Source organism: Chaetodon trifascialis, chromosome 14 (genome assembly GCF_039877785.1).
Source record: "Chaetodon trifascialis isolate fChaTrf1 chromosome 14, fChaTrf1.hap1, whole genome shotgun sequence".
Classification (NCBI taxonomy): domain Eukaryota; kingdom Metazoa; phylum Chordata; class Actinopteri; order Chaetodontiformes; family Chaetodontidae; genus Chaetodon; species Chaetodon trifascialis.
In genome coordinates this window covers 5466577-5481069 of record NC_092069.1, presented here as the reverse complement: position 1 = coordinate 5481069, position 14493 = coordinate 5466577, and the positions used below count along the sequence as shown (strand labels likewise).

General features: G+C 41.4%; 2 protein-coding genes across 2 annotated transcripts; one reads left to right on the top strand and one right to left on the bottom strand.

Moving 5' to 3' along the window:
- Positions 1-1809: 1809 nt before the first annotated feature.
- Positions 1810-10727, bottom strand: LOC139342421 (uncharacterized). The gene is made up of 3 exons (XM_070979512.1): positions 10712-10727; positions 8924-10653; positions 1810-1935 (listed from the first exon to the last, which is right to left on the bottom strand). The coding sequence occupies exons 1-3, from the start codon at positions 10725-10727 to the stop codon at positions 1810-1812; spliced, it is 1872 nt and encodes a 623-aa protein (XP_070835613.1).
- A 64-nt stretch (positions 10728-10791) lies between these two features.
- On the top strand, positions 10792-13481 carry LOC139342420 (uncharacterized; the record flags this gene model as incomplete). The annotated part of the gene is made up of 2 exons (XM_070979511.1): positions 10792-12699; positions 13374-13481. Coding segments are annotated over 2 exons (2016 nt in total), but the record flags the coding sequence as incomplete, so codon positions are not given.
- Between the last annotated feature and the right edge of the window lie 1012 nt (positions 13482-14493).

Here is a 14493-nt window from a genome sequence, read left to right as displayed (position 1 = left end):
ATCTATCAGGAACCTGAATCTCCTCAGCCTCTTTACAAGTCCCTTTGCACCGTTCCAGCTCCTGTCTCCTGCCCCTTCATCTGTTCTATCCAGCTTGGACCTCAGCTCAGCCCGGTGACTCTGCAGATTCCACTCCTGCTTGGCTCATATTCTCATCCCATTTGCTATCCTAATTAAATCCCTCAAATATCATGCCCGTGTCTGTGTCTGCCCTTGGGTTCACCAGTAAACCCCTGAACAGGTGTATTCATTCATCATTGCTGCTATTATTATTATACCCAGAGCATTCAGCTACAGTAAAGGGCCTTCACTAGGCACTACTGATGGACAATATCACTTCCTAAATAGTTTGTGATAATAATAATAATAATAATAATAATAATAATAATAATAAAGTTTATTTATATAGCACCTTACAACATCAGACAGATGATCAAAGTGCTTTACAGAGAAATTACAAAAGATACAAAGCAAGAAACACAAAAAAAAATGCATATCAAAGGGCAAAAGTTACTCAATATTGAAAGCCAGTCTAAATAAATGAGTTTTAAGATGTGATTTAAAAAGTGATGATGATGATGAGTCTGTTATGATCTTTACAAGGTTGTTGTGAAAGATACCGCAATTAAATCTGTGAATATATTGTATTACGGGGGGGTCCTCCACACTGAGAGTTGTGTCTGGTCTGCTGCAGGGGGTGCTAGTCCCGGGTCCCTTCGGCCCGGCTGGGCGGGGGGACTCCCCGCCTTGGTGTGGGGGTCCACCTGTCTGTCGGAGTCAGAGGGGCCCGGGTGCCGACGCCCCCTGTGGTCATAGTCTGCAATGACTCCTTTCAGTGTGGACGGCCCCAAAGGCGGCGTTTTCCCTGATCCTCAGTGCCTTGCCATATCTCAGTAGTGTGTGTGTGCGTATGTGGGTGTAGTCGTGGGTGTGCATATGTACATACAGAGGGTGGATGGGAGGGATGGGTTTTCTCTGTTTTTATGTTTTCCTTTCTAATGTTTTTAACTGTTGTAAAGCACCTTGTGTTGCATTTTATTGTGTATGAAAAGTGCTATATAATAAAGTTTGATTTGATTTGATTTGATTTGTGAAGATATTCACATTATGACAATATACACCTTTTAGCCCAAATTAAGAAATACAATTGGTGTACAATACACTGATGATGAATGCCGCTGATTGAGCTGGTTGACAGTGCACTCCTTCAATGATATTCTCTGTATATTCATGTCTCAAACAGAAAACGTGCTTCAAAATGTTTTTAGCATGTAATCAAATTGGTTCATTAGTTGAACTGCTCTTTTCCGTCTTTTTGTGGATTTTCTCGGGTATCCAGGGACGTTGTTAGAGAGACACAAGCTCTTGTATTTTTCAAATGCCATTTTCACAAATTAAATTCCATTCACCTCGATTGTATTAGGGTGGGGACAGAAATTCCAGAGACAGATACTAGATGTCAAAACTTGGGCCATACTCTTGATTGATTTGATTGCTGATTTGATACAAGCCTGGTATTTCTACAAAGTTCAAAGGTTTTTTCAAGTTGGACCACACGATGACATTCATGGTCCTGTAATTTTGGGCCCCAATAAGAAAATGTTGATACACTAAGACATGCAAATCATTTAGGAATCATCTTTAACTTTGGGAGCTACACACTATAGGAAATAGGAGATGCATTTTTGTTATTTGTTTGAACTGACCCTTTAAATTTTTAAATTTCAATGCATCATTTGCAGTATGTGTGCCAAAGATGCCCCCTTTACTCCTTGCAATGTGTCTAGATATGATTTAACCTGATTCCATTTACACCTGCCATGTGTTTCTAGTGTCTACACTGTGATCCAATGGAGATCCCATCACTCTGTCTAGCTTCTTGTTCTTGTTCTTGTCCTTGTTCTTGTTCTTGTTCTTGTTCTTGTTCTTCTTCTTCTAAAAAACAAAAACAAAAAAACCCCTGATTAATTCAAGGTTTTAAAGGGTGTCATAGGTGACACTAAATGCCTGGCTTTTAATTTACAGACAGTGAATACAATGCTATTCCATGCCACAGATTTAATTTACATTGTATTATATTTCTTGCATTCCAGCTAAATCTTATGAAAACATTAATAACTTTCAGTCTCTCATTCATTCATCACAACATTGTTTAGATTTTTTCCTTTTTATGATGAACTCTGCAGCCAGCTGATGGAAAATGCTCAACATCATCAAGCTGTTTGTCAGTCTGAATGCTTGTAGACACGCTTTTCAGCTCAACATCTCAGCTCATTTGAGGGCAAACTGTCTATTTTATTGCTATGGATATAGGAGGACTGAGTGCTGTTAAGCAGTTACTTTTTTTTTCCTGTATGTGAGACAGCAGAGCATGTGGTCTTATCATGGACTGGTAGGCAAAAGGTCTTCATGAGTGAATAGTGTCTGAAAGAAGAAACATTATCCATATTTCCAGAACCATGATAAGTCCTTGGTTGGCTCTGAATAGGAAAGCAGATTTCAGATAATGCCAGTGTACTCACATGTAGAACAGGGACATGTTAGCATCATTTCTCCTGTAGCCTCATTGTTTATCGTTATTGCTTCAAAAGCTGCTGTGTCGCCCCATTTATCATCCAATAGTGAACCCACATGCAGTATACCCAGCAACCCTAGTCTGCCTTCCAGTGCTTTTGGTAGAAATGATTCCATATCATAATTGAATTGGTTTTAATTATAGATTGCAGGTATGAGACTAATTTCACTTATGACTGCAGTTAGGACTCAGCAATAAGAGTGAAATATTACAATATTAGACAGATTTCAAAGATTGATCCAGTATGTATCACAACATAGCAAACGTATTAAAAAAAAAAAATACAAACAAAATAATAGAAATTATTACCTTGCCGCCCCTGTTTTAAACCATAACAAAAATATACTGGCAACACAACTAAAGTGAAACATGGTAAACAATAAACTGTACTTATTTTCTTGCCCTAAATTACACAGCATAAGTGTTTTGTCAAGCAAAACCACAATGATATGCCTTTCAATGGCAAACAACTCAGAAAACTATCCCATTTTAGCTTGAACGCTTCTCCTTGACATAACATTAAAATGCATTTCAATCCAGGGCACGCCTCCCCAGCATCTTCACTTCAATCAAGAGTTTCATGAATTTGTATGAATTCAGTGTGACAGTCAGAGACTGATAAACACCCTCTGTGGTAGTCAGAAAGAATGTAATGCAGCTCTCCACCTTGCCAACAGTTGATTTCTGTTTTATAGGGCGGTGTTGTCCAGATCAGAGTGATCATGACGTTTCCGAGGTAATGAAAACTACAGACTGGGTCCACTATCAATTGAAAGAATAACAAAGTGGCTGTCCTGCATAACATCGTATTCAGTGAAAATAAAACCAAGAATCTACAGCCATGCTAGCAGCTCTGTGAAGCTGTACTCTGACTGCTTTTGGCAGCATTCTAACATGCTCATATTATCAATGCAATGCTAGTTTGTGTGTTACCATGCCAACATTTTAGCACAAAAAGCCACTTTAGCAGCTCTGTGGAGTTATGCTGATATCAGCATGTATCGGCATGCTGACATACAATGACAATGCAAAGGTGCACACCATGTTGACCATCTTAGTTTAGTGTGTTAGCATGCTAAATGTACAAAATAGAGCAGAGGCTGATGAGAATATCATTATTTTTGCAGACCTGTGTATTCATATTTTAATATTGACAAAGACTGACCTTACTGACTTACTGGCTCTCAGTGTACTCATATTCCACAAGACACTAACAACTTTGATCTTCCATATCCTGACTTCTCTTAATTGAATTAATTGAAGTACAGCGGTCTGTTTCTTTGGAACAACCTGCATCCATCACTACAAGCAACATCTACATCATCATTATTCAAAAAAATATATAAAAAGCTCTCTAATTAGAGATATATCTCTTCATGGATTTCATTGTAATGCATCCCAACTCATAAACATAAACTCACATGTAAATTGCACATTTCTATTCATTTTGTATTAATTTTTTCTCTTGTAAGTGTCACTGTTGATATTTTATGGGGGTGGGGCTATCCTCCTTTTGGCTTCATTTTTAATTCTTAATATTTCTTCTAATTCCTTATAATTAAGGTGGGATATTTCCTCCCGAGTCAAGCAAAAACCGTGTAGGAGGATGAATTAATCATTGCAAACAGCTTCTGCTCATCTACAAAGCCACAGTAGTATTAAAGTAATCGCAGTGTTAGTAAAATTATATTAAAAGAACACTCCAACAGTTTGGATAACAGTTTTGGATAAACTGGACCAAATCTAAAAGGCAACAATGTGTCATTTTTTTCCTCTTGGTCTTTTTTCCTGATTCTCCAGTGCCTCTGTGCTTTCTGTAGAGATGGTGTAGTGTAGGACCCTTCCTCTGGACCTACTTGTATCTAACCTTGGATAGTGTCACAGTGTCCAGCACCCTCTCGTCTCCTCTACAGTTGAAGTATAGGAAGAAAGATGAATACTGGCAAATAAACAGACACTGGGCTTCATTGTATATTCTTAAATTGACTTTTAACGAAAGTGACGCTGATGTCAGTAGACAAATTCAAAACTCACTGGTCTGGAGGCTTAGTTCAAGAGAATCTTTAAGTTCAGTTGCTCATTTTTATACAGTTTTCTGTATTTGTTTCAGTAAAAAGCTGCACCATTCGGTGCTGCCCAGACACAAATGGGTTACTATAGGCAGGTCACTCAACAGTGAAATTAGTAAAACACTGGAGGTGCCTCTAATGCAAAGTGTGAATAAAATTACCCTGAGGCTGACTTGGCTGATGTTATTCACTAGTTTCCTATGCTGTGCTGTATGCCGTCTTGACTCATAGGAAAATTAACCACTGCATAAATATGCTTTTTAAGAACCTTTGGAAATACAGTATGTGATTATAATAGTATACATAGACTCATAATTTGTTGTAAATTAGTTTGCAAACGTCTGGCTCTTGCTTTACAAGAAACCGCTTAGCTATGTAATGTGTGATAAACCATTGCATAGAACATGGGGCAGTTTTCTTCAGACTAAAAAGAAGTGATCACAGGCATATGTTTGCTTCATATGTATAGAAAATTCTTAAATAAAAGCTTGTTTTCAAATATTTGTCAATAACATGAACAAATACATTTTGGTTGCTTCTTTTTCACAAAAATACTGAATTCACCCATTCATTTATTTCAGTTTGGTTGCTTTTTCAGTTGCTGGTAAGCACCTGTCAATGAAAATCATTCTTGTTGATGCATACAATTAAAAGTGGTCTGATATCCCCAAGAGGTGAAACCCACCTCAAAATGCCAAGGATGCTAGTTCCTGACACACAGTTGTAAAGTTGATGAGGTAGTTGATGGTTCAGCTCCTTCCAGCTACCCTCTGGGCAGTGATGATTGCACTGTGTTGAAAGCAGCGGAGGAGTCAAAAAACATGACCCTCACAGTGCTCCCAATGTTCTCCAGGTAAGGAGGGGATCTGTAATCTGTAGTCTGTGATGTGGAATGGAGGGGAGCAGAGTGGTGTAAAGAGGGTGCTGTTGAGGGAGGGAGGGGTTGTGGAGTAGTAATGCCATCAGGTCTGGTCTCTGGTGGGTGGGGGAATCAATGGGGGTAATATCAAATCTGTTGAAAAACAGATTCAGTTAATTTGACCTTTGACCAGATTCAGGGCCCCTACTGCTGTCACTGCTGTGGCCTGAGATGATTTTCGGGCCTCTCCAAACCTCTCTGGTGTTGTTCCCCAGAGTTCACAGAGGGACTCCTCCAGGGTGAGGGTTTTCCACTGAGAGTACCTTTGTGTTGTACAGTGCTATCAGCTGTTCCTGAGTGTAAACAACAGAGCTCTGGCTGAACGGATCTCCTAATGTTGTTTAAAGTAATTCAAGAAAGACTGACTAGACTAGTGACAAAAGAAGCATTAAAAAAAAAATCACAAAAACACACTGAAACAAAGAAAAATGGTCCTAACTACTGTAACTCACTGCCACTCTTGTGGCACCAACTTGATACTTAAGGCTCTATTTTCGACACAGGCATGGACCCCAGAGGAAAGTGTCCAACGCCCAAACTTCTCCCAGGAGGGACTGACGTCACTCATGTCTCATGACATGCATTTGTATTACTTTGCACAACCGTTTGTATATACTGTTTATTTTTTCTCAGTTTATACACACACACACACACACACACACACACACACACATATATATATATATATATATTCTGTTCTATGTTTTGTGGTATATTTTGTTTATATATACAGTACAGGCCAAAAGTTTGGACACATAATATGAATTTTAACAGACACATTTTAACAGAATTTTAACAGTTGTCCAATAGGGCTATCGGCTGTGTATTAACCTGACTTCTGCACAACACAACTGATGGTCCCAAACCCCATTGATAAAGCAAGAAATTCCACTAATTAATCCTGATAAGGCACACCTGTGAAGTGAAAACCATTTCAGCTGACTATCTCTTGAAGCTCATCGAGAGAATGCCAAAAGTGTGCAAAGCAGTAATCAGAGCAAAGGGTGGCTATTTTGAAGAAACTAGAATATAAAACATGTTTTCAGTTATTTTACCTTTTTTTGTTAAGTCCATAACTCCACATGTGTTCATTCATAGTTCTGATGCCTTCAGTGAGGATCTACAATGTAAATAGTCATGAAAATAAAGAAAACGCATTGAATAAGAAGGTGTGTCCAAACTTTTGGCCTGTATATATATATATATATATATATATATATATTCTCAATATAAATATTTTGTTTTTATATTTGCTTTTTATATGTATAGTATGTATAGTATAGTTTCTTTCTTTTCTAATTTTATTCTAATTCTAATAGAATTAGAATAAAATTCTGCAGTGCTCCTTTCAAGAATAGTATTCTTGAAAGGAGCACTGCAACAAAAACAATTTCCCCTTGGGGATAAATAAAGGATTTCTGATTCTGATTCTGATGTCTAAATATGAGGTCCTTAGATGGAAAATCCTTGGCCTCCTCCTCAAAGCAATGATGTACTCCATCGTTGCAGATAACGTTAAGCATTACAATGATAACATTTGTATTTGGAATGAAATGATGTGGGTAACAGCGGACAACGATCATCACTTACGTTTTTTCCATGTGTCTGTCTCTCGAGTGCTCTGAGGTGCAGTATAGATGCAGAATATATGCTCGGTAGGATGCCACAGCTGTTTCTGGTTGGCACAGCGACCCTGTTTCACCTGTACATTCGGTCAGGGTGAGTGACCATTATGCGTGCCGAACGCGCTTGCGATGTGGTCAGATGAGATACTGATCAAAATTTAGGTCTGACTGTATGTGCTGACTCAGACAGTTGCATTGAATCGTGGCTGTTGCTAATTATTGATCGCAGTGTGCGTTCGATGACTGACCGAGCACTGCTGAAAACACTGTTAAAGTTGCCGTCTTATTGACGGTGTGATATTTGGCGTCATCAACCACGTTTTCAGTGGATAGCCGTTATTACCTAGCAGCCACACATCCAGAGGGGTGTCCCCCTGAAAGACTGTAGGGATGCTAGAATTCGCCAGGATGAACGAGTCATGTGCTGACCCGGGGAAAGTGGCATACACATTTGTCACCAGGCAATTTGAGTCACAGATCACCAGACATCCCTGTTTCACCTGTGTACATTCGGTCAGGTTGAGTGACCATTACGTGTGCCGAACGTGCTTGCGATATGGTCAAAAGAGATACGGATCAAAATATATTAATTTAGGTCTGACTGTATGTGCTGACTCAGATAGTTGCATTGAATCGTGGCTATTGGTAATTACTGATTGCAGTGAAATGCCAGACACTGTGGAAACCTGACTGTGATGTATTGGTGACATGAGCGCACAACTCCGCCGGTTTACAAAAATCCACTTTCCCAGCGGTGCGCCACTGGCACACAGAGTTGACCAGGTCTGGGGTGGCGAGCTTTCAGCGCACTTTTATGCCGCCGGCACAAACCAAAATGGTCATCACCTTCTGCAGACACACTTTCCACCACTAGATGACTGACCTGTGGCCGGGTGGTGGCTTAATCTGAATTGCTTCTCCACAGTCAACTTACACAAGTCCTTAGTAGTCTTATTGTAGATGAGTTTAGAGACTTGTTTTCTACGTCACAATTTGCCTGCTCCATCTATAATGACCTGTGGCTAAAGAAGTGCATGAGCCATGACCTCAGACCGCTGACTTCAGATGCCGTCACATCAGGTTTTGGGCAAGACTGCAGTCTATACCCTCTGTTGGGGTGTTTTCCCTGTTTAAGGTTGCCTTCAGTGTATTATTGCCTTCCAACAGTGCTATCTTGCATAAGTTCTTTGCATAGGTTTGCAATTTTGATTGGTGATTCCACCTTTCCATTGGTCCAGAGAAGCCACTCCACAACAAAATGGCAGAACTGACCACAGGCAAACAGAAATTTATTGTCTTAGATGAACCTGCTAGGTTGACCATACAGTGCAAATTGAGCCTTACATTGTAAGCTTCAGGGCATTCAATCGATCGCAACTGGACTTTGTCAGTTTGTCTTGGAAGACGTTTTGCCTCTCATCCGAGCAGGCTTCATCAGTTCATGCGCACCGGACTAGATAGGACAGCTCTAGTCCAATGAAATGGTGTTAGGTTCAAGTATTTATCCTCTGAGTGAGGCCAACCCCAAAACCAAGGATAGTATCACTTTATTGCGAGGCAAACGATCCCCCATTAAGGCGGGGTAGGGTGCGACCCTTGGGTGTCAACGACAGTCGTCTGCCTCGTTAGTGTCCCATTCTTGTCATTGGGAGGCGCCTTGAGCCATGTGTGAATGGCTGTGTTATTTATTTTCAGAGGCTAAGTTTTTGAATCTCTTTGGAAGAGATGAAAGGACAGCACTGTATGTGGGAGATAGGTGGTGTCTCAGACCTCCCCCTCTGTTCAGAGATGGTTTTTCAACCTTGACATGGATGGCTTCTCTCACTCCTCTTTCAAACCATCTGTCTTCTCTGTCCAGAATATGCACATTTTTATCCTCAAAGGAGTGTGCTTCCTCCTTGAGATGCAGGTAAACAGCTGAGTCTAGACCTGAAGAGTTAGCTCTTCTGTGTTGTGCCATGCATCTGCTCAGTGGCTGTTTTGTTTCCCCAATATATAAGTCTGTGCATTCCTCACTGCACTGGACTGCATACACCAGATTGTTCTTCTGAGTATGAGGTATCCGGTCTTTGGGGTGCACCAGCCTTTGTCTGAGAGTGTTCCCAGGTTTGAAATGTACCGGGATGTGTTTGTTAAAGATTCGCCTGAGTTTCTCTGATACACCAGACACATATGGAATGACAATGTTATGCCGTCTGTCTCTCTTTTCTTCCTCTGTCACCCTGCACTTTCTGGAAGCGGCTGAACTTTTCACAAAAGACCAGCTCGGATAACCACAAGTTTTGAGAGCATCCCTCAGGTGTTTGTGTTCCTTGTCTCTGGCCTGTTGGCTGGTTGGAACATTATCAGCTCTGTGCTGGAGAGTTCTGATAACACCCAGTTTGTGTTCCAATGGGTGATGTGAGTCAAAAAGGAGGTACTGGTCTGTGTGAGTAGGTTTTCTGTAAACCCCAATATGGAGGCTCCTGTTCTCTCCGATGTGGACATCACAGTCCAAAAAAGGCAAACTCATGTCCTTGACATCCTCTCGAGTGAATTTGATGTTCTTGTCCACTGAGTTAATGTGCTCGGTGAAGGCTTGCACTTCTTGGCTTTGGATTTTTACCCATGTGGCATCCACATATCTGTACCAATGACTTGGTGTTGTTCCTTTGAAAAAGTTCAGGGCCGTTCTTTCCATGTTCTCCATGTACAGATTAGCCACAATGGGGGATACTGGTGAACCCATCGCACACCCATGTTTTTGCCTGTAAAAACTCCCCCTAAATTGAAAATAGGTGGTTTTTAACCAGAGTTCCAGTAAATTGCATATTTGCTCTGGGTTAAGGGTAGTTCTGTTCTGCAAAGTGTTGTCTTGTAACAACTGCCGCCTCACTATTTCCACTGCATCCTGAGTTGGAATGCAGGTGAACAACGATGTGACATCGAAGGAAACCATTGTTTCTGATGGGTCTAGTTTTAAGTCCCGGACCTTATTTACAAAGTCCATAGAGTTCTGGATGTGGTGTGGCGCATTGCCAACCAGTGGTGCTAAGATGTTGGCCACAAACTTAGCAATGTTGTATGTCACAGAGTTGATGCTGCTGACAATAGGTCTGAGAGGCGCTCCTTCTTTGTGTATTTTTGGGAGTCCATAGATGCCCGGGATGGACTCTTGTGGGTATAACCTGTGATATTGCAAACGGTCAATGGCTCCTTCTTTCTGTAAACTTTGCAGATATTCTATGATTGTTCTCTTGTACCCACTGGTTGGGTCTCGTTTCAGGCATTCATATGTGTTACTGTCATTGAGTAGTGAAAGAATCTTGTCTTGGTAGTCGTTTGTGTTTAGAATTACCGTGCATCTCCCTTTGTCTGCTGGCAAGATTGTGATGTTTTCATCCTTGCTCAGTGATGCCACGACTTTTCTTTCCTCATAGGTGAGGTTTGAAGGGGGAGGTTTAGCATTGGAGAGAGCTGCCGACACTTTCAACCAAAACCAAAGACAGACAAACAAAGAAATTTCAGAACTTGCAGTCAAGACATAACACTTCCAACATACAATTGCTCACCTGGAGGCAAAATAGTGAAGACTCAACACAAAATGAGTTACAGAATAGATGGGTTAAGAATCTGTCGGACAGAGTACTTACCCAGCCGGAGAAGGAGGTTTTAGCTAAAGGATTGAATTTTGCCATGACACCACAACAAGTCCCAATAGTTGATCTGATCACGGCAACAGAATCAGCTATAAAGAAAAACAACCTAACAGAAACAGAAGGTGAACAGCTCAGGTTGAAAGTGTCGGCAGCTCTCTCCAATGCTAAACCTCCCCCTTCAAACCTCACCTATGAGGAAAGAAAAGCCGTGGCATCACTGAGCAAGGACGAAAACATCACAATCTTGCCAGCAGACAAAGGGAGATGCACGGTAATTCTAAACACAAACGACTACCAAGACAAGATTCTTTCACTACTCAATGACAGTAACACATATGAATGCCTGAAACGAGACCCAACCAGTGGGTACAAGAGAACAATCATAGAATATCTGCAAAGTTTACAGAAAGAAGGAGCCATTGACCGTTTGCAATATCACAGGTTATACCCACAAGAGTCCATCCCGGGCATCTATGGACTCCCAAAAATACACAAAGAAGGAGCGCCTCTCAGACCTATTGTCAGCAGCATCAACTCTGTGACATACAACATTGCTAAGTTTGTGGCCAACATCTTAGCACCACTGGTTGGCAATGCGCCACACCACATCCAGAACTCTATGGACTTTGTAAATAAGGTCCGGGACTTAAAACTAGACCCATCAGAAACAATGGTTTCCTTCGATGTCACATCGTTGTTCACCTGCATTCCAACTCAGGATGCAGTGGAAATAGTGAGGCGGCAGTTGTTACAAGACAACACTTTGCAGAACAGAACTACCCTTAACCCAGAGCAAATATGCAATTTACTGGAACTCTGGTTAAAAACCACCTATTTTCAATTTAGGGGGAGTTTTTACAGGCAAAAACATGGGTGTGCGATGGGTTCACCAGTATCCCCCATTGTGGCTAATCTGTACATGGAGAACATGGAAAGAACGGCCCTGAACTTTTTCAAAGGAACAACACCAAGTCATTGGTACAGATATGTGGATGCCACATGGGTAAAAATCCAAAGCCAAGAAGTGCAAGCCTTCACCGAGCACATTAACTCAGTGGACAAGAACATCAAATTCACTCGAGAGGATGTCAAGGACATGAGTTTGCCTTTTTTGGACTGTGATGTCCACATCGGAGAGAACAGGAGCCTCCATATTGGGGTTTACAGAAAACCTACTCACACAGACCAGTACCTCCTTTTTGACTCACATCACCCATTGGAACACAAACTGGGTGTTATCAGAACTCTCCAGCACAGAGCTGATAATGTTCCAACCAGCCAACAGGCCAGAGACAAGGAACACAAACACCTGAGGGATGCTCTCAAAACTTGTGGTTATCCGAGCTGGTCTTTTGTGAAAAGTTCAGCCGCTTCCAGAAAGTGCAGGGTGACAGAGGAAGAAAAGAGAGACAGACGGCATAACATTGTCATTCCATATGTGTCTGGTGTATCAGAGAAACTCAGGCGAATCTTTAACAAACACATCCCGGTACATTTCAAACCTGGGAACACTCTCAGACAAAGGCTGGTGCACCCCAAAGACCGGATACCTCATACTCAGAAGAACAATCTGGTGTATGCAGTCCAGTGCAGTGAGGAATGCACAGACTTATATATTGGGGAAACAAAACAGCCACTGAGCAGACGCATGGCACAACACAGAAGAGCTAACTCTTCAGGTCTAGACTCAGCTGTTTACCTGCATCTCAAGGAGGAAGCACACTCCTTTGAGGATAAAAATGTGCATATTCTGGACAGAGAAGACAGATGGTTTGAAAGAGGAGTGAGAGAAGCCATCCATGTCAAGGTTGAAAAACCATCTCTGAACAGAGGGGGAGGTCTGAGACACCACCTATCTCCCACATACAGTGCTGTCCTTTCATCTCTTCCAAAGAGATTCAAAAACTTAGCCTCTGAAAATAAATAACACAGCCATTCACACATGGCTCAAGGCGCCTCCCAATGACAAGAATGGGACACTAACGAGGCAGACGACTGTCGTTGACACCCAAGGGTCGCACCCTACCCCGCCTTAATGGGGGATCGTTTGCCTCGCAATAAAGTGATACTATCCTTGGTTTTGGGGTTGGCCTCACTCAGAGGATAAATACTTGAACCTAACACCATTTCATTGGACTAGAGCTGTCCTATCTAGTCCGGTGCGCATGAACTGATGAAGCCTGCTCGGATGAGACGCAAAACGTCTTCCAAGACAAACTGACAAAGTCCAGTTGCGATCGATTGAATGCCCTGAAGCTTACAATGACCTGGATGAATAAGAATATTCACAGGCATGAGCCTTACATTGTTTTATTGTCCTGTCCACTATGAGATCTGGTGGAACATCAATCTTCCAGAAATCTCATAATCTACCAGGGGCATGTGGCCAGTTCCAGGCTCAGCATTATCTCTTTTTATTGCTCAATGGCATACTCATTGTATGGCTGAAGCTCAGGAGGTAGAGTGGTCATTATGATGAGAATGTGATCAGCTATAGGCTTCACCCATCCAAGCCCTACTTACAGCTCATGTTGGTTGTTCTGGTAGACCTCTGGAGTTACTGGCATACCAAACAGAACTTTCAACCACCTCTTCTGGTCCAAGGGGGTCAAAAATGTGAGCATGAGGCTACACTTCTCATCCAGCTTGCACTGAAGAAATGCACCTCTTGTATCAATCAGTGTGAAACCTTTGTCTTAGGGAACTTATAAATTACATTGTAACAGGTGTGTTTAGGACCCAAATGCAGTACCAACAGTACAGGCAATTACAGATAAGCAGCAAGTCTAACTTAGATGTCTCAATATACTTGATGCTGCAAATCGCAGATGAGTATCACTCAGTTCACTCATTTTAAAAATAAAGTCAAAAGAGGTGGCCTATACCATTCAGACGTGAGTGAGCCTGAACCTTGACCATGGATACAGGATGTTGGGATGCCAAAGGACCAACATCCTCTCCTTCATCCATCCTTGACTTCTGTCTGACATCACCACACAGACTCAAGTCCCCAGATACGAAAGCAGCACACTTCTTTTTTGGCTGACTGGGTGAATACAGAAATTACAACTGAGCCAAATGTTAGTTAAAATTTATCACCACGTCTACCAGCTGCTTTCAGTAACAGCCGTTTATTCAGTTCATTTATCTGCCCCAAATTTTCCCTGCCAAACTCTGGTTCTGTATTCATCTGTTTGTTCCCTGTATCACCCTGCTATGTGTTTGTCTGCGTTTTTACTGTGTCATTGTTGAGTCATGTTGAGTCATTCTGTGTTAGTGGAGATAGAAAGAAAATGCATAAGTGGACAAATATATAACATGGCTCTGCTTAATAATTCTAATTAAAGTCATATTTCAGCAAAACCGAGCTAATTTTCCCTGCAAAGCAGATTGGGAAAGGGAAACACTGGAAGGCTTTCTGGGAAACACTGGTGCAGAATTTCATTGACAGCAGCTTAACAGTAATGGAAAATGGCAAAGTACACACAACTTGTTTTAATTAGGGAACAAAAATCAGCATTTAAAGGAGAAAATGGTGTGAGTGGCGAGTGTAACTTGTACTGATGGTTAATGTGCATTATACTGATTGCATCAAAACAACTAGTAAGTAAAGTAAACTAGGAGGAAGTGTTTAGTTTGTATCAACAGCAAGTTAGATATGATTAAA